The sequence below is a fragment of the Orbicella franksi genome, chromosome 4 (assembly GCF_964199315.1).
Source record: "Orbicella franksi chromosome 4, jaOrbFran1.1, whole genome shotgun sequence".
NCBI lineage: Eukaryota > Metazoa > Cnidaria > Anthozoa > Scleractinia > Merulinidae > Orbicella > Orbicella franksi.
This window is the reverse complement of record NC_138148.1, coordinates 7,601,802-7,618,433: the sequence shown is the minus strand read 5'-3', so window position 1 is coordinate 7,618,433 and position 16,632 is coordinate 7,601,802. Positions and strand designations below refer to the sequence as shown.

General features: G+C 39.1%; 1 protein-coding gene across 3 annotated transcripts; it reads left to right on the top strand.

Annotated features, from left to right (window-relative positions):
- The first annotated feature begins 1,146 nt into the window (after positions 1-1,146).
- On the top strand, positions 1,147-15,516 carry LOC145484425 (tumor necrosis factor receptor superfamily member 16-like). 3 transcript variants are annotated; one of them, XM_081463046.1, is made up of 6 exons: positions 1,147-1,254; positions 10,640-10,957; positions 12,107-12,371; positions 12,918-13,100; positions 13,705-13,800; positions 14,100-15,232. In XM_081463046.1, exons 1-6 carry the CDS (start codon positions 1,228-1,230, stop codon positions 14,369-14,371), a joined length of 1,161 nt encoding a protein of 386 aa, XP_081319172.1. In that variant the 5' UTR covers positions 1,147-1,227; the 3' UTR covers positions 14,372-15,232. The 3 variants fall into 3 exon arrangements, with proteins under 3 accessions (XP_081319172.1, XP_081319170.1, XP_081319171.1); XM_081463044.1 differs by having other exon boundaries at positions 1,159-8,605; positions 14,100-15,516; XM_081463045.1 differs by having other exon boundaries at positions 1,161-4,766; positions 14,100-15,233.
- Positions 15,517-16,632: the final 1,116 nt, after the last annotated feature.

Here is a 16,632-nt window from a genome sequence, read left to right as displayed (position 1 = left end):
AAACAGAATAGATGGTAAGTAGCGTAGCCAGTAATAGAAGGGCATTCGGGATAGAACGCTAGCTAGTAGAGTTATTCTAATCTCGCTTAACGCGCAAAAATAGACTGAATAGTTTCGATATAGGTAGACCTGAGTTTGGTCGTGGGACGCAGACAGACAGGTTCTACGATAGGGAAGATTTTCACTGGAAGAAAGTATATCTGGTAAGTCCATAGCCCTATATTCTGAAGGGCATATCAGAAGGACACAAGATTTTGGGACCATTTTCTCTCTGATGGGGATTATTGTTCGTTGGTCATTTCTGTCTTTGAAATTTGTGGGTTTTTAAGCGGTAAAAGGGGCTTCTTATCGGCATTTTACCTATATTTTGTAGTAAAGATTCTATATTTCCATACGGAAAAAAATCATAGTTAAAATTTTAAGAAGTTTTAAGAAATTTACGACATAAATGGCATAAAGGGCTTGTAGTGTCCATTTATACAAGAAGCAGTGCCCATTGTCTCTGGAATATAGTGAGAAAGATTGTTGATCGCTTGATTGAGAACTTTACTCGAGCGAATTCACAGTTCAGATAAGTTCGTCTGTTTTTGTCTTGTATCACAGACCTCGCTCCCAGGGGTTCTTCCTTAGAGATCTCTGAGGGAAAAGCTCTGGGAACGAGCTCAGTGTCGAATCACTAATCAGCGTCACAGACATAATACGTCTTTGGACGCATAGGATTGTCACATGGTTAAGTTCATCTAACACTTGATCGCGCCTACTAAACTGACAAATTTTTTGTTATTCATTAAAATTGTAACAGTTTACACAATATTTGTTTTATCTTATTGTTATAGTTTATTGATGATGAAATAGTTTTCTTCATAACCACAGCCTTTTTAAATTAATTTAATAAATAATTATTAGCTGTAATATTGTAATCCTGTCGAATTTACCATGCCTAAATAAATTTAAGAGTCTTCTTCCTTTGGGACACATAAACTCCTTAAGGTCCATTTGCACAAGCAAATTTTAATGCAATTTTGGTCGCAATTTCCACTTCAATTTTTTTGTCGCGCTAGGTCCAAGGTGTCCCCCATCACTCCTCCCAGTTGGTGTAAAATTATCCCCCCCCCCCCCAACTCTGATGTCAGATTTCTTCCTCCTGGACACATCAACGAGTCAAATGGCTGGGGTTATGTTTATCTATGCATTATCGTTTAAACTCACCGCTATACCATCGCGGAAATGCTCGGACTTTGCACTAATTATAAGGTAATGGATTTATTTCCTTGCATGCAATTGAGTAGAAAATGCGGTCATCTGAAATTAACGTACTCACAAAATTTAGGCCTAGTTCACCCAAGCGACATTGCTACACAACGACGTAAACATAACGACATAAGAGGGACGTAATGTCGTTGTCTTGGCAGTGTGAACGTCCTGACATAATGACACAATAGCAACATAACAGCATGAACGCAAAAACATAAGGAATACCCCCCCCCCCTGATAGTTTGGTATGTCTTTGTGTCGATGTTCACATAACCGACATTGGTGATTTATGTCGTTATCAGTCAGTTTCGTTTTGTCGCAAGAGTCTGGAACCTTGCAAAGAATCTAAATGTCGGAGCAAAAATAAATTGCGATTAACCGCAGGCGGATTTCAATGGTCGTAACAGGGTGACTTGACAAGCAAAAAACGTTTCGGGAGTTGTATTCGCAAACTGGCTCTACACTTGTCCAAAATATAAACAAGTTCAACAGGGACTGAAGGATTATTTCTCTACTAAGTCACTCACAGCTACTATTATAAAATGGAACTGACATTGCCATTTTCGCTACGACTTAACTTACACCATGACGGCATTTATTACTTGTATATTTACAAATTTATGCTTGCATGAAAGCGACACTGATCTGATGAATCGAAAGTGCCACCATGAGCTGCACACCCATTTCCTTGGAGTTATGTTACAAAAAAAACCGGGATTATATTTCTTTTTAAGTAACTTAAACACGACGACGATCGACGTTGGTCGTTAGGGTCAAGTATTTTATCCTCAGCCAGGACACCGCGTCACGTAGATACTTGTCTTCTTATCATCAAGCCACTCCCCGATAAGAGTTTTCCCACGAGGTTTTGCCCCTCTTAGAGTTATGTCTCGTAACATTATTAACAATCGAGAAGAACACGAGCTCGTCGAGGAAAAACAATTGTAAATGCAGAGCAAGAGGGTTTCATTTGCAATTATATATAGCGCCAGTTTTCGACATAAAATCAACACTTGTAGGAAAGTGAGTGATGAGTACGACACCCTTGACTGGTGACGTCACAGTCCGCCCAGTATTCATTCTTATCCTCTTACGACAAAGTTTGAAGCATTGAAACGAAACATGTACCTATTACAGAATATTATCTAATTTTCAATTTTGTGTCTTTGGATGTCTCTTCCCCTCCCAAAGCGGGAGCAAATTCTTAGAGGATTAGACTGGATATATGAATCTAGTAAAGATAAGTTTAAAAAAAGGAAAATTAGGAACATTTCTCGATCCGTTTCCTTGGTTTTCCGTAAGGTCGGCACACGAGAGGGGAAAGGTCCCTGCCAGGGGCATTTTTCTTAGAGGGGGTGCCCCACTAAGGAATGGCGTAACTGACTTGTGAGGTAAACAAATTTTAAAGGCGAAAACGAAGAAGAAGGTGGTCTGAATTTTAGCCGTCTCTTCCGAGGGAAAAGGGAAGAGACGGCTGAAATTCAGACTAAGAAGAAGGCTTCATCTCAGGGGAGGGGGAAGGGTGCGCACCCCCTGCACCCTCCCACTAAACCCACCCCTGCCTGCAACAAAATCGCGCCAATGAATCCCTTCGCGTGAGCTAGTCATTTTTTTTTCAAAAAAATCTACCCGCAGGGACCAAAATTTGGTGAGTTTGATATCGATTTAATGAAAGTGGTTAATTATTTCTGATTTCTTGACTTCGAGCATCGGTTGTTTTCGTTCCCCTTGCGTCCTTTTCTCCTGGTATTTGTAACCCACCCATCCCACCCGAAACGTGTCTCATTCATTGCGTGCAGGAATAGTGTAAATAATTTGGTCCCTGCGATTCGTTCCACGAATTCAAACTGGGATAAGCTCCCGCGACTTGTTACTCAAAACCCTTCATATGAACTGTTCTTACGACAAGTCCCTAAAACCAGTCCCTTCTTGTAAACTTTTCCTGGAACTTACCAAGGACCCATCCCCTCATTTCCTCCTGGTCTCTACCAAGTCACTCACAGCTACCGTTATAAAATGGAATTGGCATTGCCAATTTACCTCCGACTTCACTTACACACGGTATTTATTACTGGTATGTATGTTTTTATACGTGCATGAAAGCGACGCTGATGCTTTGATGTTAAAATTAGTAAAACATTAAATATCACCCGGAGCTGCAGACAAAAATTCTCGGAGTTATTTTTCTGGGATTATTTTCCATTTAACGTAGACACAAGGTCGTTGGTCCTTAAGGTCAAGCATTTTCTCCTCACACAGCCACTCCCTTCAGAATCTTCTTATGGGGTTTCGCCCCTCTTAAGAGTTATGTCTCGCAAAAGACGACCAGCTTGACGAGGAAAAAATTATCGATTGAAATCAAGAGGGTTTCCTTTTTTAACATATCTAGCTGATCTAGTGTCAGTTTTCGATGTAAAACAAGATAAGATTAAGGTATTCTCGTGATGAAAAATCAACACTTGAGGAATAGAATAACATCACAGCCCTCCCAATATTCATTCTTATCCTACGGAAAAAATGTAAGGCCGATTAAGAAGAAAAACATGTATCTATTACAGTATTTTTTACAAATGATTTTAATTCTTTTTTCTTTGGATGTTTCCGGCCCAGATCAGTCTGAATATATAAATCTTGTAAAGAGAAATAGAAAACAAAAAAAAAAATAGAAGCATTTCTCTGTTTCTTAGGTTTTCCGTTGAAGTCAGCACACGCGACTAGTCCCTGCAACAAGTCGATCGCGGGGACAAGTCCCTTGCTAGCCATTTTTTTAATGTAGTCGAAGTCGACCAAAATTTGGTTCTTAAGACCGTCCCACGCATTTAAACTGGTTTGAACTTTGAAGGAACAAGTCCCTGCGACTTGTTACTCAAAACCCGTGGTGTAAAATATCCGTGGGGCAAGTCCCTAAGACCAGTTCCTTCATATCTGAATCCTTCAAGGGACTTGTGCTGGACTCGTCCCCTTGTGTGTACCGTATATCGCAGCAGCCAGCCAAATTACTACAGCCCAAAGAAAATAGATAAGGCAATAAGCACAACATAAAGACAAGAAGTCAGTAATTTTTATTATGTAATCGTTCTTCTCTCTGTCAACTCAAGAAAATGTTTATTCCCCCATACCTGAGTTCTGAGTATGTAACACTCACATGGTAACCTTGGGTGTCCTGTGTCAGGGCCTGCTGTAAATTAATTTATTCTGAGATTATTCCCTCACCCTCACTTATTCATTTATGTGCCTTCACTTAGACTACGTCCAAATCATGCCTCAAGGTTTACTGTTTCATCCTAAAGCTTTTAAACAGCCGTAACCCGTGGATGAATTCACTTTCCGGTCACGCGTGGGAATCGAAGCGTAAATCGAACTAAACTATGACGTCAACTTACAAAAGGTGAAAACCCTTGCACGTTCACGTGGGGTCGATCAATCTCTGCCGAGCTAAGCAAATTCTTTCTGCCAACGTCAAGATGGTGGCGCGCGTTCTGGCACTCTTTTGGAGCTCTTCATTAATAACGGTGAGTCTCTTTTCCTTATTCTGAAGTTGTTGTGTTCAAATCTACTTGGTTCGTGTCATATTGACACGTCGCCACAAGAGCGGAATCGAGAAAGTCTCAGTTGTTTGGTATTTCGTCGCTTACAGTCCTTACAACTTGCAGTCGCCTCTCGAAAATGCTTCTTTATCCATGGGCGTCCGAAATTCCTGTCTCTAGATTCGAGAAAGCGGATTCAACGGGTTTTTATCAGGTAAATAATAAATTCGGAACGTAAGCTTAAATAAAAACAGCAAATGATGATGAAATTTTTCTTGCGGTTGCTATTTTCGCTCGTGACAACATCTCGGTGCTGCAGCTGAAACTCACACTGTTGTCAATATCAAAACCTAAATGGTTTTGTATTTAAATGGTTTTGTTCTCGAGAACACATTTTTTTTCGACCTTTTCTCGAGAGCACCGTTTCAACTGAGTATTTCTACACCCTTCCCGTTTGGAAATTGTTTTCGTGCGAAGTTCCAATAAGCACATGGCCTGCGCTCGATCGAAGGTATCAAATGTTTGCCATGCATAGACCACCATGGATAGTGGACGTAGAAACCGATTACATCCTCGGCATGTCTCGATTTCGCCGTATCGGCTACCTGTGTGGAAAACGCAATATTTATGTTAAATCTCTGGATTGTTGAGTTCAATTCTTTTTGTGGCAAGTGAATGCGTTGTTTATAAAAAGTCCCCCGTGTGGGAGGGCTTGTTTTGAAATCGCGACTCGTAATGATTAACTTTCAACGCGACTCGATCGATGTACAAGTTATGGCTCGGTAGTGTTAAACCAACCTGTGTGAACAAACTTCTTTTGAGTTGTTTAGAATACGAACTACGGCTACTTGAGAAACACAACGCAAAACCCGTTACTCGAAAGCAGAAAATAAACTTCAAGCGTACGCTTCAAAACTTTGCCCTGAGGACAAATTTAACAAATCGCTTTTCATTCGCTCGTTTGCTAATAGTGGGTATTAGAGCAGATGTTGTCCAGAGTCGGAACTTTTGGCTGCGGTACAAGTTCGTAATCCTTTTGGAGTGTTTTTCTCGTTCTCCATCAAATTATACGCCTTAAGTGATCGCACATAGTTTGCTTTTTGTCGGCGGTGTGTGTCGGCCTTTTTCTGCTCGGGCGCTCACTGAACTGACCCTCCCACTTTGCATAAGTTCAAACTTGCCTGCCAATACAATACACAATAAATGGAGGCATCAATTAGATTTCGGATTCTTTTCATTACTTCTTGCTGAGGTGCCAGTTGAGTGAAAATCGCACAAAGCGAAGCAAAACGGCGGAACGTGTTTATTTTGAACGTTCTATTTCAAAAATACTGCTCGCTGTGAGCCTCGTGGGTCGCACGGCGCCATTCGTAAGCCTAATGATGGCAAATATGTTAGAATACAAAACAATGTGTGTCCGCACACGGAATACCCAAATTATTTTGACAGTAGGCATCTCGGCGGGAGGGGGCCGCGAGATCGAAAAGGTTCAACCGTTGTTTAACACTACAAAGCGACAAAAAGCATAGTTCAAATAGCGTACGTGAGGAATGATGCCCTAAAATGATTTGTTTTCGTTTCTAAAAACACCTTCCTTTGCCTTATTTACATATAAATGCCAGCGTTATATTACTCTTGGGCTGTCAGTTTTATTTGGAGAAAGACATTAATCGCTTTATTTTTACGACAAGACACGTATCTTCGTTGAATCAGATATTTCTCAAGTACTTAAACAAATTTGGCGCTGTAATTTGTCGCACCGAAGTGTCATTTTCAGGACAACATTCCAAAGGAAAACTATTTATGGGAAATTCCAATGTCAATAGTTTTATTAATTAAAATATTATTTCCGTGGATGGATTTCTTGACCCAAAGCGTAAATCAGATTCTCAGGTCTTCTACACCAAACTCGAAAACCACGATTACGAGGGGTTGACTTTTTTATTAATGTTTGGAAACCTAAAAGTTTTCGAGCAATTCGAAACAATTCTCTACATTAAAAATGGTGCACAATATAAGCGAGACTCTTAACATTAGTGATTGCGTGTTTAACGTGTCTGGTTGCAAGACCGGAAACTGTTGATTCGTTCTTAAACACAGCTGGAATTCACTTTCCCATCGGAACGATCTTTTCATGTATTATAAATCCGACATGTTCGCACTGAGATGTGTACTGTACGGCTTTGACGATCGTTGTCAAGTAGAGTATTACCAGCTTTAATAGGAGTGGTGACGAACTATTTCCTCTGTACAAGTTCTACACTTCGCAAAAATACGGAAAATAAACAATTTGTTCCGAAGCACACTCTGAATTAAATGAAAACAGGAAGGTGCAAAGGGAGTAACGGATGGTTAAATTTCGGAACCAAGCTGAAGGACAGAATTGAAGCAAATATGGTGTGATTTCTGCCGGACCGAAAGATGGTTAGCGCCTTCAATATCTCGCGGTTAATTTTATTAATTGTATTTTTATGTAACTAAGATTTAGCCATTGAATTGATAATAGATAATTCCTTGGCATTTTGTAGTTTTAAAGCTTGAAATCTTGTCGTAAAGACAGAAATCGTCATTGCGTGACCGACTGAGACGCGTTAAAACTTTACCTCTGTCAATCAGATTCGCGGGCGGTTCCATAGGAGTAATGGCTGCTTCACTTTTTTTTTACTCAAAGCGATAATCTGTTCAATCCGGCCATCTACTTTTGAAACTTGCCTCTGATACTTCAATTCTATCGAGAGCCTTGTTTAATATCAAGAGGTTTTCAGGCAATAAGTTAACAAAGGTTGTTTTCTGAAACAAGCTGTGCTGATGAGTTTATTTTCTGCACGGAAATTCGCTTTTAGAACTGTGGAACTATATCGTAATTGTCTTAATTGTTTAGTTTTTCGTCTCGTTAAATAAGATAACGCACTTTTGGATCGCTCAATAATGAGTTAAGACGAGGGAAATGATATTTTAATGAGAAAGAATTTTAGAATTATAGTAAAGAACAAAAACCCGCTTTTTAGTCGAGTAGGTCGTGTCGCCCTCACGTGAGTTTCACACGTTTTAAAATCAGAAAAAAGGTTCTCACGGAAACCTTTCTCTTTTGCCTTTTTTCTACAATTTAAGGTCATAATTTGGAGAGTCAAGAAACAGTATCGTTGGCATGTGAAATAGCGCGGTTTTGTCAGCCAGCTCTTTTAACAGAACGATTCCTTCTGCTGGCAGGTGACAGCCATACGACTTTGTCGTCTCAGCTCTAATGTCTCTGACAGCCGAACGCTTCCCCAAACTTTCTTTCTGCGGCAAATTGACGTGTATCTACAACGATTTGAAAAACAAAAGTTGTGGTATCATTCCAGCCTTTTTACCTTAAAAAATCTAATATTTGGCGTGAACTATTACAAACTTTATTTACGCGCATTTCCGCAAGCCCTTTAAATGAGCTGGCTTACTGCACCTAAGAATTAACTGGCTTGTTGAAAACAAACGTCAACAATAATAATACTAAAACCGTCTTACTAAAATGTCTCAGTGGCTTTTTCAAGGAATCTGCCTAAACATGCTGAACATTAGGGAATTGTTATCGCGGAAATCTAGAATTTCCACCAGGCACCATCAGTTTGGACAATGATGATTGGCAGAGTGCCTGTGGAACTGAACAATAGCTCCATGCGCGCGGATCAATGATAACATTACGCCGAAGTGCGTTGGTCGAAAGTCGATGTGGCCAAAGAGCAAACAAAATGCGCTTTGGAAAGCTTGGACTTCTCCATGTTATTATTTTGTTATCGATCGCAACCCTATTTTCACCAACTGACGGCGTGGAAGCAAAAAATAAGGTTAGAGTCCGTTTATACAAAACGTGTACTTAGACGAAAACGTTTACTGTAAACACGGTTAAAGTTAGGTCAAAAAAATCCTAAGCGTTCAGTATCTCAACCTTTTTTCGGCGTCGCTTTCTTGGGAAAGTGTTAAAAGGTCGAGCACAATTAGTCTTCTCGGCAAAGAAAACTGATAGATCAACGAGAAACATGGCTATGTGCTCTGACGTGGTTTTAAGTCGTGTTGCGTAAGCCATACTTTTTCTACACCGGGTTTCTGACGAAAACTCAGTAGTTTTCGACTTTTGACAATATTGAATACGCTAAGCTCGAAGGGTTAAACTGAGTTAGCTAAGGTTATTTTGACGTGAATTTCACTCCGTAAAAATGTCTCTGGACAAAATGAAATATGCATTCTGTGCCAACGCGGAGACGAGAAGGAGAAAGACAATAGATCAAGTTTGATGCGTTTGTACATGCAATCAGAGGTATTGTCGTTGAAAGATTCGCGCATCGGTAAGAGAAACGATGGCGATAGCTCATCTTCATCAGCAGTTTGTGCTTGTGTTAAGGGCATAACTCTTCAGCAGGGAATTACGTTGGAAAGGTTTTGGAAAGGTTGCGTTTAATGTTGTTGTCCCGGGTTCTCCCTTTGAGGAAATTGACGTTTGGAGTGGTGATTATCTTATTGGTATTACCCTCTGTGTTGTTTTCTTTCTCATTGAGCTTTCTGGTGGTAAATTTTTTTATTACCCTGCCAATCATGACCTGAATTTTGCCGGAGATTTGCATAGAAAAGAGTTAAGATAGTTTTAATTATTCCTCACTTTGAAATGTTTTCGTGACATGTCGTTGTTTTGCAAACTCAGCGTCTAGCCAAGCACTTGTGACGTACACGTTAGTACTTAGTTTCGATGCGATTCGATTTCGATACGAAATTACAAAGGTAAATCGTTTTTGAACCAAACTCTTTTAGTTGATCAATCCGATAGTTCACTTGCTTTTACAACCTGTTTCCGTATTGCTGCGGATTTTTTTAACAGACGATACAAATATTTCAAGTGTTGCGGAAATCACTTGAAAATCAGCGGACGCTCGCATTCTTTGTTTTGCGGTTTGTAATTATCCTCACGAGATCACGCTAACTGACTCATTTGCCTCGATCTGCAGTTCATATAAATCAAGCCATTCACTTCAAACTGATAGCTTTATCGCCCACTTTTAAGTCTGTTATTAACTAAGGTTACTCGATCGGAAACAAGGTTCTCTCTTTTTGCAAGACCGCCAAAATGATATTCCAAGCACGATATGTTTGCATAAATCCCTTTAATTGTATTCTCTCGTGACAACCAACTCGACATTACAGAATAATTGTCTGTACATACTAACATGGATTTCATTTTACATCAGCCCTATTAATAGAAAAGACAAACGTATTTTCTATTCTTTGTAAACTCTATATCTGATTACCACTAGAAAGTACTGTAACTAAGTCATCTTTACCCACCGTGTCGAATATGACATCTAAATAAAGTTTCAGTTTTTTATCTGTTTATAAAGAAAAACATCCATTCTCGTTTGCACCTTGATTTAAGACCGGGTCCAATATCTCGTAGAGCAAAAGTCAGGCGGTATCGTAATGAAAATGCGGCTATTAAAGCCTATATTGAAGTCTGAACCCTAACCTTAAACATTTTGTCTCTTAGTGAGTAGTAAGTCTGATACCAGTGTAGTACAAACAAGTTAAGACTCGAGGAGTGTCTTCTTTCCAATGTAATATCTACCCGCAGTTCAACATTCGTCGTATTTTGACTCACTTAGCGCACGTTTGTGCATGATTGTGCTAGTATTAAAGGATAATTCAGCCCATAATGTAAGCAAAAGTAGCGCGATTGACTTACAAGTGAAAATACCCTTCATTTTCTTGATATTACACTGCGTTTTAATTCTTACAAAATTCAATTCTCGTCATTGGGAAAGTAATTTATAGCTTAACTTTTGATATATATAAATTTTTTTGTTTATGATTTGTCTGTTTATTTCTCTTCACAGACAGTATATGCGTTGGGAATTAATTGTGTCCCAGGGACATTTATCACAAATACTGGATGCCAAAAATGCCCCAACGGGACATTTTCGGACAAAAACAATGCTACGAAATGTTCACCGTGCGACAGATGTATCGGTAGACACAATGAGATAGTCAAGTCTTGTACAAGCTCTTCCAACACGAAGTGTTCTTGTCAGCCCGGTTACTACTACGATACCCACCTAACGTTCTGTTTAAAATGTACCCCGTGTAAAAAAGGACGAGGAGTAGTTAGAAATTGTACGGCCACTAGCAATACCGAGTGCGAACTCTGTGTAAAGGTAAGAGATGAAGAATTCTTTTGTGTTAATAATAAACATGATATTTCTCCGCACTTTATCTATGCATTGTCAGGTACAGTGAGAATAAACGGAATCGACCTTGTGTTTGTGCAGGCACATCTCAACGCCAGTTTTTCATTACAAAATCAGATAAAGAAATGTTTCATTGTTCTGCCTTGAAAAATCAATTTTAGTATGCAATTTGATTAGGGTAGTTTTGGGCCGCACTTAAATTTTAAATTTCACTTCTTAATTTTTTTAGAAGGTTTAATATCGGAGAATATTCTTTGTATGGGAATTTAGTTTCCCCCAATTATTCCCCAGTCATGTACTTTTTGTAATTTGTGTGATTTATTTGCTTGTACTAGCATGACAAAGTATTATCAAACTTAAACTTTTAAATCAACTCGTAAGTTTCATCCTGACAGTGTTCACGCTTTAGCAATATTCTTCACTACTGCCACGTGGTTTAGCTAGTGATCTGACGGACATAGCTGGGAATATCATTTCCAAGTCTCGCTTGGTGAATCAAAGATGAAGACGGCGTTGGGCCTAGTGGTCCATACCTCTGGGATAATATCTCGATTTCCGTAGAATTATGCGACTTGGAATATTTCTACTTCCCCCTGGATGAGATTCCAGTCCATTGTATGGTTGCCCCTCAGCGTTTAATTCACCTATTTATATACCTGAGTGGAGTGAGGCGCTGTGAGGGTAAAGTTTCTTACCTTGGAACGCAATGCAGTGACTCAGGGATCAATCAATCAATCAATCAATCAATCAATCAATCAATCGATCGATCGATCGATCGATCAATCAATCTTTATTTTCCCCCAATGGGATTCTACAAGAAGCTCTAATTAGTGTCTCTCTGGGATGCCGGGCTTGAACGCAGACCGCCCGAAGTCCAGCAACCATGAGACCGCCCCTTCTTCCCAGCTAATCGGGAAAAATGTGAAGTGAAAAAAAAAAAAAGGCCAAGGCAAATCTGAAATCTGAGCCATCCTAATGTTTCTTTCTTTTTTTTTTTAATGCGCAATAACAGAAAACAGAAAACTTGACGAACACGGATCATCAGGCAACATTGAACAAATATGCCCAGAACCTGAATTGTATCGTTGAGTAACTGACATGAGTTTCGTTTTGTAGGGCGAAACGTTTTCAGACGAAAAAAACTTGGAAACATGCAAGACTTGTAGGGTATGTCCGAAAGGACACATCCTTCAGAAAGAATGTTCAAGAAGAACAGACGCGGTCTGTGTTCCCGAAAAGGACAAAAACAATTCTAAAGTGCCAAGGATACCAAAGGTATCGCCGGGAACGGCGGTAACAAGGCCGCCAGTACGAAACAGAACGACAACAACAAAGAAAAAACGATGGAAGAATACCACAATACGTGTCTCGACTGAACCTGGTGAGTGTGATCAGATTGTTTTGTTTGTCTGAAGTTTGTGTTTAAAAATAAACTTAATCCTTGATTAGGAGCCAATAGATTTACGAACAGATCGATCAGTTTACAGCATATTAAACTTGACTTAACTTAGCTTGACAGAACTCGTTCCTGGCTTTAGGAGGGCCATCATGTTGACCCCATTCGTTCAAAAAAATGGATGTTTAATTCTCGTAAAATACACCATATTATTAAAACTAGCTGGAACAGTTTGACTCTAGCGTGACAACGTGTGTCTTGGCGTGACAGAATATTGCCAGAATGGTGCAACGTCTATAAACAGAAGGAGAAAATTGCCCTTATTAATCTCGTGTAGGATTACCATTGCTCTTAAAGTTGTTATATTCCAGGTTTTGGTGTTTATCCCTGTTAGTAACCGTGAACAATCTGAGTGTTTGACGGCATAGAATAGAGTGGCATCTTGTAGGTGGTGTGCCAGTAACACAGTGATATAGAATCGCCAAAGTGTGTACCATTGCAACCCTTCAGTTAAACATACGTATTATTCAGTTACAGCACAGAACCAGTCCTTGACCCCAGTCCCCATCCAGGACGACACGGACAGTGAAGATGACACAGGACTTCAGGCTGTCCTGTATTCACTGGTTGCTGTTGTAGTGGTTCTCGTTGTTGTTTTCGTACTGGTGTACCGGTACAGGAGAGGGAATCGACCGAGAAAAAAGCCTAAACCAGGTAAAGAAGCGTTTCTTTCTAGCATAGATTAAAATGTAGCTGTGGCAATTCGAAGCTGTAGACGTAATTGGCACAATTAGCAAATAACGAAGTTAAACCCGTGTAAGGCGTGGCAATAATTAAAGCAGTTTTCAATTGAGAGTCGTAGAGCAGTTTTCAACTGAGTGTACCAAGGTACTTACCAATAAGACGACTCAGCCAATCTCAAACCGTGGTAAAACCAAAGCCATAATCAAAGTAATTACCTGATTACATTCTTTCGACACTCTACTGAAAACCCTTCTAAAACCATGACCGTCATTTTAATCACTCTGGCCAAACACGAAGAACACAGACAATCCAATGAACCAATCAAAACTTGGAGTAAATACATGTTGTAGCTGACGCAAAACGCAAGAAAGCGTGTACGAACAATTCGCAATCGGTCTTGGTTTTACTTCTCGCGGGATGAAACAATAGCGCGCGTTTTTTTTTTTCAGTAGCCAATATTATTTGGACACTCAAGTGAAAACAGCTCTATACGCAATGTATGTGTTAACCATAAGCAGGAATCTTCAGAGTCGTGGAGCCGTTGTCTTGAGGAATGTTTTTAATTTGTCTGCAGGGGGAGAGGAACCAAGTACAAGATCAAACTCGATAGACGTTATAGAGGCTGTTGAAAATCCCTACAGTTCACTGCCTTTTGGCATCAGCAAGCAGGGTATGTATCGGTGAAAAACCGCTTGTCTTATACCCTCGAAATCAAGGGACTTTATAAGTATTGGAATTGTATGGCAGTCACTTGGAGCCAATTTTAGCTCCAAGGTGATGGATTTGTCGTTAAAAAGTCGAATCTTTCTTAAAGCAGTCATTAATCTATCTCGTAATCAAGAGGAAAGCTTGCGTGAGTAACAAGAATGACTTTCAATACATCGAAACATCTTCTTACCTTTCTAACTTCGCGCTGATTCTTGTTTTATTATGGTAATAAAAATAATTTTTGTTTATTTGTATTTTCAGGTCAAGAGAAAATGCTTCGAGATGTGCCGTACACACTCTTCAGCGAACTGGCTTTTCATTTAAATCCCGGCGAAAGATGGAAGCGCCTGGGAGGTCAGCTCAAATTCAATAGCACACAGGTTAACACCTTTGCTCTGGAGAAAGGAAATGCCACACAGGCCATGCTTCAGGAATGGGGTCAAAAGGATGGAGCCACAGTAGTGGCGCTGCAAAATACGTTTCGAAAAATGAAGTGGACAAAAGAAGAGAGAATAGTTGGAAAGTATGTGTAACGTCATTCCTTATCTCCTCTGGGAGAATAAGGCCATAAGGAAAGTATGTGTAGCACTGAAATAATTTTCTGTGGTAATTACTGTATGTTGTTGCCCTGAATGGCAAAAAATATCCCAATGAAATATTTCGTTTACCATCGTCAGAGATTACCCTGTTTCAAAACAAATAAAATAAGTTGAAAATGGAGATTCAAATTTGACGAAATGACGAACAAAACGCGGAGACGAGAGAAATAATTAGTGCGAATTTTTCGTTTACGCTTTTTTTTTTTTGCAGCGTCGCCAGGGTGATGCTTGTCGATGGAAAACGAAGAATTTGTACAATATTTGGCTGGTAGCCCGTTCAATGTACATTTAGTTTCCTGTAAATTAATTCAAAATTACGAGTCAAATTTAATAATTTATTATTGTGGAGTACTGGTTAGAGTATTTTCCGAAAACGACAAACTTCTGAGAAGAGGGTGAAGAATTTGAACGTTCGTGAATAAGTAAGAGAAATTGGTTGTCTAATGCCAGTGTCTATTAGCACAAATGAATATTTTTTCGTTCAAGCTGGTTCTAAAACAGGCTCTTGGCGAAAGAGAGAGAGAAAGAATTTGGTATTTTATGCCGTTTAGTAGTCACGTAGTTGACGAATGAAATATTGATTATTATTAAACGCTGATAAACATGATGGGGAAAACCCGCTTACTGCAAAATTTGAAACGAAATGATTGAATTCTTCCAGTTATTTAGAAGTATGGATTGCATACTAAGAAATAAAATGGACGGCTAGATTGCAATTAGATTAATTGTATATATCACTTTTCAGATTTCCTTATCTTTTTTAAGTCGAATTGACAGGTCTTTTGTTGTTTAAAACAGTCTTTTTAATTGCAGCATTTTGTTTGCAAAGTAAGCCTTTTTATGGCAGAACCATTTTCTACAGTGTCTTATTTTTGTACACAACTAAAAAAGTCGATTTTATTAATTCTATTTTGCGCAGGATTATAGTATAGTAAATATTTTCTTATCAAACTATAAGGAATAAAGCTTAATTTCGTTCGGAAATAATTTTGTATTGTCGCGGAACGGTTTTGAATGAAGAGCGAGGAAAGTTCGTTTTCGCTCGACTTTTGTATCAAACAATGCAATATTGACTATTGAATCGCGATGAAACTGTTAAATTCAATTCAGTTTATATTTCACTATGAAAATGAATATATTTGTATTGAGCGTTTTTCTGAGTTTTAAAGATACATGAAGAATTCAGTTGGTCTTGGCAATCTCAAGTTGTAGATTAGAAGTTTTTCGATATAAAACCACAGTGGAATCCCGATTTTTTCGAACCTCTAGGAGAAACGAAAGTTTTTTTGAAATATCGTTGAAAAAGAGAAATCGGGCGGGGGGTTGGATTACAGCGTTCGACTGAGGGGAGGGAAGGGTTGAATAAAATCGAGGTTCGAGAAGTCGAGATACCACTGTCTATAAACTCGATTTCTTTTGGTGACTTAAGGCCGTCATTAGAGAGTAATATCCAACGAAAAAATATGAAATTTTTCACGTACTTCTATTAAGGGGCAGAAAGAAATGTCAAGGTTATTAATAATCGATTTCTTATCGTATTCAGTGTGCAGCTTATTGCACGATGATAATTAAGCTGGTGGAACAGAATATAAAAAAAGTGTAAAGATATTATTATCGTTTGTAAAATCCCGTCATTGGGATGAAGAGTATGATGAATCATTGTATCTGTTTGGTCTCCTGCGCGGGTAGCTCGTTGGACTCGTCACGCAAGATTGCCTGACGACCCCAAAGAGCGTCTGTGTTGGAGGTTATGTATCTGTTATGCTCGATGAAAATTTAAACTAAGGATATTCCTGGATAAGGTGTAAGGAATTTGTTTTGAGAATGGAGCAACGTTAGGGCTTGATTGAAATATGTACCGTGGGGAAGCTTGCCTTCTCAGCAAGTTGTTGGCTTTGCATTGAAACTTAAACGAATTGTGACATGTTTTTTTTTTATGGAATGCATAAAATTACACATTGTGAGCCTATAAAAAAATCAAAATGATAATTGACTGACGCAGAAAAAAAACATGAGAGGTAGACTAAACTTTCAAGAAGCCGTGATAGTTCAGATTGGTGAAGATTAACCAGGATTAAGACAAATTTGGCCGGAACGAAAGACTTGAAAAATAATTAGCTAAAGTTTTTGAGATCTGCCACTCGTAGATGGCAGGCCAACTGCGGAAAAGTTCACTACAAAGCCAAGAGTTTTGC

Bases quoted from the DNA above. Each gene is read 5' to 3' on its own strand.
- LOC145484425 (XM_081463044.1), top strand. From the start codon at position 8,450: ATGATAACATTACGCCGAAGTGCGTTGGTCGAAAGTCGATGTGGCCAA. The intron at 12,372-12,917 runs GTGAGTGTGATC...CGTATTATTCAG, and splicing joins ACGTGTCTCGACTGAACCTG to TTACAGCACAGAACCAGTCC. The intron at 13,801-14,099 runs GTATGTATCGGT...TTGTATTTTCAG, and splicing joins TTTTGGCATCAGCAAGCAGG to GTCAAGAGAAAATGCTTCGA.